Source organism: Nycticebus coucang, chromosome 22 (assembly GCF_027406575.1).
Source record: "Nycticebus coucang isolate mNycCou1 chromosome 22, mNycCou1.pri, whole genome shotgun sequence".
Taxonomy (NCBI): Eukaryota; Metazoa; Chordata; class Mammalia; order Primates; family Lorisidae; genus Nycticebus; species Nycticebus coucang.
Window position 1 is genome coordinate 35,834,441 of NC_069801.1, and position 8,073 is coordinate 35,842,513.

The window sequence follows — 8,073 nt, forward strand, 5'->3', positions numbered from 1 at the left end:
TTTAAAATAAATAATACTGAGTTAATTGAATATTCATACAGAAAAAGAACAAAATTTGATCCCTACCTTATACCATACGCAAATATGAATTCCAGGTAGATTGTAGAATTAATGTGAATGGCAACAATGAAGTTTTAGAGGATAATATAGGAAGATAGCTTTACAATATTGGAGTAGAGAAAAATCTTCACAAATAGGACATAAAAAGCACTAACTATAAAGAAAAAAATATAATTTGACTACACTAATATTAAAAACATCTCTTCCTCAAAAGACACCATTAAGAGAGTAAAAAGGTTAGCCACAGGGCAGGAAAAATATTTCAATAATATAACGAATAAAGGACTTGTATCCAGAACATTTACAAATCCCTAAGAAAAAATAGAATAGTGAAATAGAAATACACACAAAAGAATTGAATAGGGACATCACAAAAGGATAAAAATAAATGGAAACAGCATATGAAAAGATGCTCAACATCCCTCAAAATCTGGAAAATGCAAATTAAAGCTACAGTGAGATACCATTACCTGGCCTACTCTTCCTAGATATATACCCAACAGAAAGTGTATGTGCTTGCACCAAGAAATGTATTTAAAGGTCCTGGCTACTTTCCTATAATGATCCCAAACTGGAAGCAACCTAAATATCCATTGACAATACAGTGGATAAATGTATTGGAGTAGATTCAAACGCTACACTGTAATGAAAAAATGAACAAACTTTGGCTTCATGCAACAAGATAGAAGAAAGAGCTCACAAATACAATGTTGAATTAAAGACGCTATGCCCAAAATATATATCCTTTTCTACCATATACATAAGTTTTTAAAATAGGAAAAACTGAACTGCAGGATTTAGGGATAAGAGGTGGGTGGTAAAGTTTTAAATAAAAGCAAAGATGTGATTACTATGAAAGTCAGAATATTAGCTACCTTTGGGAACAGGAAAGGAATAGTAATTGGAAAGAGGTACAATGGGGACTTTCTGGAGAAGGGAGGGAACTGGCAATTTTTATTTTTTGACCGGGTTAGTAGTTACACAAATGTTTTGTGATAAATCATTGAGTTTTATACTTCTACACACTTTTCTGAACTACACGAAGGAAAATAAAATCACAGACATCAGACTTTACACCAGCAAGTCTGGATACTACACTATAATAGAGTAATGCCTTCAAAATTCTGGGATAATTATTTTTAGTGTAGGTTGTTACAATTAGATGAATTATCGGTCAAATGTATAGTAGTACAAAATATTTTCAGACGCGTGGACCCCCCAAAATTACCTCCCGCATGCCCTTTCCTTGTGTGTGTGTGTGTGTGTGTGTGCTTATTTGTATCCTTTCTCTCTCTTTTTTTTTTTTTGCAATTTACAGGCTCAATATATTTTTTACACTTTGTTTGAAAGAAAATTTCAATATTTTACAGTCTTTCAATAGGCATTATATACACTGCACTTTATGAAATCTAAAAGGTATTGAAATAAATCTTTTCCAACATTTTGGTAACAAAACAGACAATGTTTCCCCAAAAACTTGTTCTATCTACATGATGTTTGCTCTGATAACCACTAACCACAAAAACTGACTCAATAGAATAATTAGAAAAATTATCTAACACCATGCATGGGGTTTGAATCATTTTTAATATCCTACCCTAGAAACATTCTACAAATCTTAAGATTTTAAACATTAAGTCTCTGTTCTGGTTTTTAAAAGATATCTTTTTATGACAATATCCATAACATTGACAGGTACATGTTAAGGCTAATATCATCCTCTTTTGAATTTTTTTACTTTTTTTTTTTAAGAAAGATAGTAAAAGCCAGACTCCTTCAGGGCTTTGAACTGTACCTATAGAAAATGAGAGTGCAGTGAACATAATGTTCAGTCCTACAGTCAGGATGCAGTCGCTCCTTCCCATTCCATAAGATACTGCACCTTTCCATCAAGTGTCACTCGATGAGCCAAAACTGGGTATTTTTTGCCACATGCTATTTTACCTGCAGCACCAAAATAACTGGTAATGGAGTTCTTTAGATGATTGAGTTGTAACTCCTGATCTGCTAAGTTATTTAGAATCTCTTTGTTGAATTCATCAAATTGATAAGCTTCTTTGCCTTCGTCATCTTTTACAATTTCTGAGTTCTGACTCTGGAGTGCTCTTCTAGGAAGACGACCTCTTCTTTTCCACAAATGTGGTATTGAAGCAGGCCAAGATCTTCCTGTACGTGTTCTTTTTCTGGAGTCAGATAATCCATAATGCCTGGAAATGCTAGACGAGGTAGTGTCTTTTGCACTGGAAGCACCCGTGAAATCCACATCTGAGGTATTAGATGAAAGTGCAGTTCCCTCGGTTCTCCCTATAGAACAAGGTAAATCCAAGATAGGATTCTCTGAAACTGACTCCTTATCCAAAGGTGGCTCAGCAGTTTTCTGAATCATTTTTCTTGTATATGGGCCAGGTGGACGACCTACAGATTTTTTCTTTCCTTTTTTTATCTATGCCATTGTTTATTTCCCTTGAATCAGATATAGGTTTGGATGCCTTTCTGCCTTTAATTTTAAATTCATGGGATGTTCCTTCAGGTTCTTTCTCTGCTTTGAAAGCCACATTTGGAGGCACAGGAGGAACATGAATTCGCAACCCAAACAAATGCTTCTTCTTCTTTATTTCTTTCCCAGATATAAACATGGTCTTGTAATCATTTAATGCCTCCAGAACATGCTCATATCTTTCAGATTTTGGTGTGTCTGCCAGCTCTCCAGGGTGCAATCTATCCCAGTTTTCATTAATGTATGTCATAAGCTCGAGTTCAGAATCAAAGTATTTCTTCTTGTGAATAACACTTAGGTTGTAAAGGCATAGATGTGCTATATCTACCCACTGTAATGGTAGACGTTTGAGGTATTCTGGTCCAGAACTGCTGACAGAGCACATAAATGTATAAAACCTGTCTCCAAATAGCATTGGCTTTTGAAGGCATTGCACACAAGCCTCATGAAACCACTGCTTACATTTGCAGCACTGTAGCATCTTTAAATACCAGTCTCCGGGGCCTCCACAACAGCAGTAACGCTGCCGGACTTTGGTTTTATGGCCTGCATTCCATTCAAGGTCTGCCACACTATAGGGTAACGTCTGCTTCATGACTTGAAGTGCTTTGGCATTTGGTCCTTTCTTAAGCGCACCACCCCTCTTTGTTGTTGTTTTAAAAACACACTGTCGGCAGAACCATTTTTCATCTGAATCAATCACACTGGAATCAATATGAGGTGTGTGGCACAACTGATGATATCCTTGGTCACATTTATCACATATAACCATTTCATTGGGAGCTTCTGAATACTCTTCATGACATATTGTACAGACCATTTCCCCACTTCCACTGGCTCCTGTTTGAATGTCCTTCCAGAGAACCCAGGATTTAGAATTGTCTTCAAATATGATGAAGCAGCTCTGTTTCAATATGTTTATCTTTTTGATAATTCCAAGATAAAACAAGCCATCTGACCATCTAGCTAGGACATCCTGACCCTCTTCAAATTTACATGCTGCTTTCTGGCTTTTTGTCCATCCTCATTGGGTCACTTCAGTGGTGCCAACCCCTTCATACAGGAAAAAACAACCAATCACGTCTCTGTGGGCGCTTCCCCTGGGAGTCCACGCACCTACTGGGCACCTGCCCCACCGTGCAACCGGCACATAAGCACGCACAAACTGAGGTCCTTGGAGACGAGGGCTGAGGGTAGAGAGGGCGTTCTCAAACACAGCCCACTTCGCTACAGCCCCTCGCCATTTTGGTTTCCCACGGACTCCTTTCTCTTTTATTTCTAGCTAAAAGTCTATCAGTTTTGTTTTTCTCATCAAAGGAACATATTTTTGTTTCGTTGATCCTTTTTATTGTTTTCTCAGATTTCATTTTATTTGGTTCTACTCTGAGTTTTGTTATTTCTTTTCTTTTTCTAGCTTCGTGTTTGGTTTGCTCTTCCTTGTCTAGTTTCTTGAAATGCTACATTAGGTTTTCGTTTTTGATTTTTGTCTTTTTTTATTAAGTCATTCGTACATAGATCATAAATACATTTATGCCATTATGGGATTCAATGTGTCAATTATTTGTACAAATTGTAGTGCTTACATCCAACTAATCAACATAGCCTTCACGTCATTTACCCAATTACAGTGTTAAGACATTTGTGTTCTACATCTGATTGATCCAACTTGTACTTGCAATATGCTCCATAATTGTGGTCCCCCTACTAACCCTCCCTCTATTGGCCCACTCCCCTCCCTTCCCCTCTCACTCCCCTTCCCTTCTTTATCCTAGGCTATACTTGTGTTTCATCTTTCATGCAAGTGTGAGTGATTATAAATTGGTTTCACAGTAGTACCAAGTAAATTGGATACTTTTTTTTCCATTCCTGAGATACTTTACTAAGAATATTTTCCAGCTCCATCCATGTAAACATAAAAGAGGTAAAGTCTCCATTTTTTAATGCTGCATAGTATTCCATGGTATACATATACCACAATTCATTAATCCATTCATGGGTTGATGGGCACTTGGGCTTCTTCCATGACTTGGAAATTATGAATTGAGTTGCAATGAACAATCTGGTGCAAGTATCTTTATTGCCAAATGATTTTTGGTCCTTTGGATATACTATATACACACACACACACATATTCCTAGAAGAGGAATTGCAGGATCAAATGGCAGGTCTACATTTAGATCCTTGAGTGTTCTACAAACTTCCTCCCAAAAGGAATGTAATAGCTTGCATTCCCACCAGCATTGCATAGGTGTTCCCTTTTCTCCACATCCATGCCAATATCTGTAGTTTTGGGATTTTGTGATGTGGGCTACTCTTACTGGAGTTAGATAGTATCTCAGAGTGGTTTTGGTTTGTATATCTCTGATGATTAAAGATGATGAGCATTTTTTCATGTCTCTGTAGACCATGCACCTATCTTCTTAAGAGAAGCTTCTATTCATGTCTCTTGCCAACAATGAAATGGGATCACTTGTTTTTTTCTTAATAATAAGTTTGAGTTCTCTGTGGATTCTGGTTATTAGACCTTTGTCGGAAATATAACTTGCAAAAATCCTCTCCCATTCTGAGGGCTGTCTATTTTCTTTACTTAGTGTATTCTTGGCAGTGTAAAATTTTTTAATTTGATCAGATCCCAGTAATGTATTTTTGATGTTGCTTCAATTGCCCAGGGTATCCTCCTCATAAATTATTCTCCCAGGCCAATTTTTTCAATTGTTTCCCCTGTACTCTCTCTAAGAACTTTTATAGTTTCACGTCTTAAGTATAAGTCCTCTAATCAGTGAGAGTCTATTTTTTGTTAGAAGGGAAAGGTGTGGGTCCAGCTTCAGTCTTTTACAGATCGCCAGCCAATTCACCCAGCATCATTTGTTGAACAGGGAATCTTTCCCCCAATTTATATTTTTGATAGGCCTATCAAAGATCAAATGACAATAAGTGTCTGGGTTCACCTCTTTGTCTTCAATTCAGTTCCATACATCTACCTCTCTATTTTTGTGCCAGTACCATGCTGTTTTGATCACTATTGATTTATAACATAGTCTGAAGTCTGGGAGGGTGATTTCTCCCAATTTGTTTTTATTTCTGAATAATGTCTTGGCTATTCAAGGTTTTTTCTGTTTCCATATAAAATGAAGTACTTATTTTTCCAGGTCTTTAAAGTATGACAGAGTTGTTTTAATAGGGATCACATTAAATCTGTAGATTGCTTTAGGTAGTATAGACATTTTAACAATGTTGATTCTTCCCAGCCATGAGCAAGGTATATTTTTCCATTTGTTAATATCTTCAGCTATTTCTTTTCTCAGAGTTTCATAGTTCTCTTTATAGAGATCTTTCACGTCCTTAGATACACTCCCAGATATTTCATCTTCTTTGGCACTATTGTAAAGGGAATAGAGTCCTTGATTGTTTTTTCCCCTTGTCTATTGTTGGTATATATAAAGGCTACAAATTTGTGAGTGTTAATTTTGTATCCCGAGACATTGCTGTATTCTTTGATCACTTCTAGGAGTTTTGTAGTTGAGTCCCTGGGGGTTTCCAGATATACAATCATATTATCTGCAAAGACTGACAGTTTGATCTCCTCTGTCCTCTTTGGATCCCCTTGATTGCCTTCTCTTGCCTGATTTTGATGGCTAAGACTTCCATTACAATGTTAAAAAGCAGTAGAGACAATTGGCATCCTTGCCTGATTCCTGATATGAATGGAAATGATTTCAATTTTACTCCATTCAATAAAATATTGGCTGTGGGTTTGCTGTAGATGCCTTTATCAGTTTAAGAAATGTTCCTTCTATACCTATTTTCTTAAGCATTCTGGTCAAGAAAGGATGCTGGATATTATCAAAAGCTTTTTTTGCATCAATTGAGAGAATCATATTGTCTTTGTTTTTTAATTTATTTATGTGATGTATTATATTTATGGATTTACATATATTGAACCATCCTTGGGACCCTGGGATGAAACCCACCTGGTCGTGATGTATAATTTGTTTGATGTGTTGTTGGATTCTGTTTGCTAAGATCTTATTGAATGTTTTTACATCAATATTCATTAGAGATATTGGTCTATAATTTTCTTTTCTTGTTGGGTCTTTTCCTGGTTTGGGTATCAAGGTGATATTTGCTTCATAGAATGTGTTGGGAAGTATTCCTTCTTTTTCTATGTTTTGGAAAATGTTAAGTAATATAGGTACTAGTTTCTCTTTAAAGGTTTGGTAGAATTCTGATGTGAAGCCATCTGATCCTGGGCTTTTCTTTGGGTGGAGATTTCTTATAGTTGATGCTATTTCAGAACTTGTTATAGGCTTTTTTAACATTTCCACTTCTTTCTGACTAAGTCTAGGATGGTGGCATGTTTCCAAGTATTGATATATTTCCTTCAGATTTTCATACTTCTGAGAATAGAGTTTTATGTAATATTCATTAAGGATTTATTGAATTTCTGAGGAGTCTGTTGTTATGTAATATGTTAATATGTAAATCTGTTTTATGTAATATTCATTGAGGATTTGTTGAATTTCTGAGGAGTCTGTTGTTATTTGGCCTTTATCATTTCTGATGGATGAAATTAGGGATTTCACTTTTCTACTTCTGGTTAGGGTAGGCAAAGGTTTTTTTTTTTTTTTTTTTTATTAAATCATAGCTGTGTACATTGATATGGTTTATCTATTTTATTGACCTTTTCAAAAAACCAACTTTTTGATGGGTTGATCTGTTGTATGATTCTTTTCTTCTCAATTTCATTTAGTTCTACTCTAATTTTAGTTATTTCTTTTCTTCTACTGGGTTTAGGGTTATAATGTTCTTCCTTTTCCAGTTGCTTTAGATATCCCATTAAGTTGTTGACTTCCTCTCTTTCCATTCTTTAGACCAAGATTTGCAACGCTACAAATTTCCCCTCTAGGACTACCTTTGTGATATCTCAGAGGTTCTGATAGTTCATATTTTCATTATTGTTTTGTTCCAAAAATTTGGTAATTTCCTTCTTAATCTCATCTCTGACCCAGCTATCATTCCACATGAGGTTATTTAATTTCTGTTTTTGTATGAGTATGCAGATTCCTGTTGTTACTGAATTCAACTTTTATTCCATGATGGTCCAAGAAAATACAAGGGATGATTTCTATTCTTTTAAATTTGCTGAAGTTAGACTTGTGACCTAGAATGTGATCAATTTTGGAGTATGTTCTGTGGGCTGATGAGAAGAATGTGTATTCAGTTTTGTTAGGATGAAATTTTCTGTAGATGTCTGTTAAATGCAATTGTTGAATGGTTAAGTCTAAAATTTCTTTGCTTAGCTTTTTATTGGAGGATCTATCCAACACTGCCAAAGGAGTGTTAAAATTTCCAAGTATTATGGTGCTAGTGGAAATCACATTGCTCATGTCTCTTAGAGTCCCTCTTATAAATTGAGGATCATTGTGGTTGGGTGCATAAATATTAATAATAGAAATCTCACCATATTGAGTATTACCCTTAACAAATATGAAGTAACCATCCTAATATTTCCTTAC

The 8,073-nt window shown here is 35.6% G+C and overlaps 1 protein-coding gene across 1 annotated transcript; it reads right to left on the reverse strand.

Moving 5' to 3' along the window:
• Nucleotides 1-1,900: 1,900 nt before the first annotated feature.
• Nucleotides 1,901-3,566, reverse strand: LOC128575210 (metal-response element-binding transcription factor 2-like). Its single transcript, XM_053576679.1, is given in 2 exon segments — nucleotides 1,901-2,500; nucleotides 2,502-3,566. Coding segments are annotated over 2 exon segments (1,476 nt in total). The 5' UTR covers nucleotides 3,378-3,566.
• Nucleotides 3,567-8,073: the final 4,507 nt, after the last annotated feature.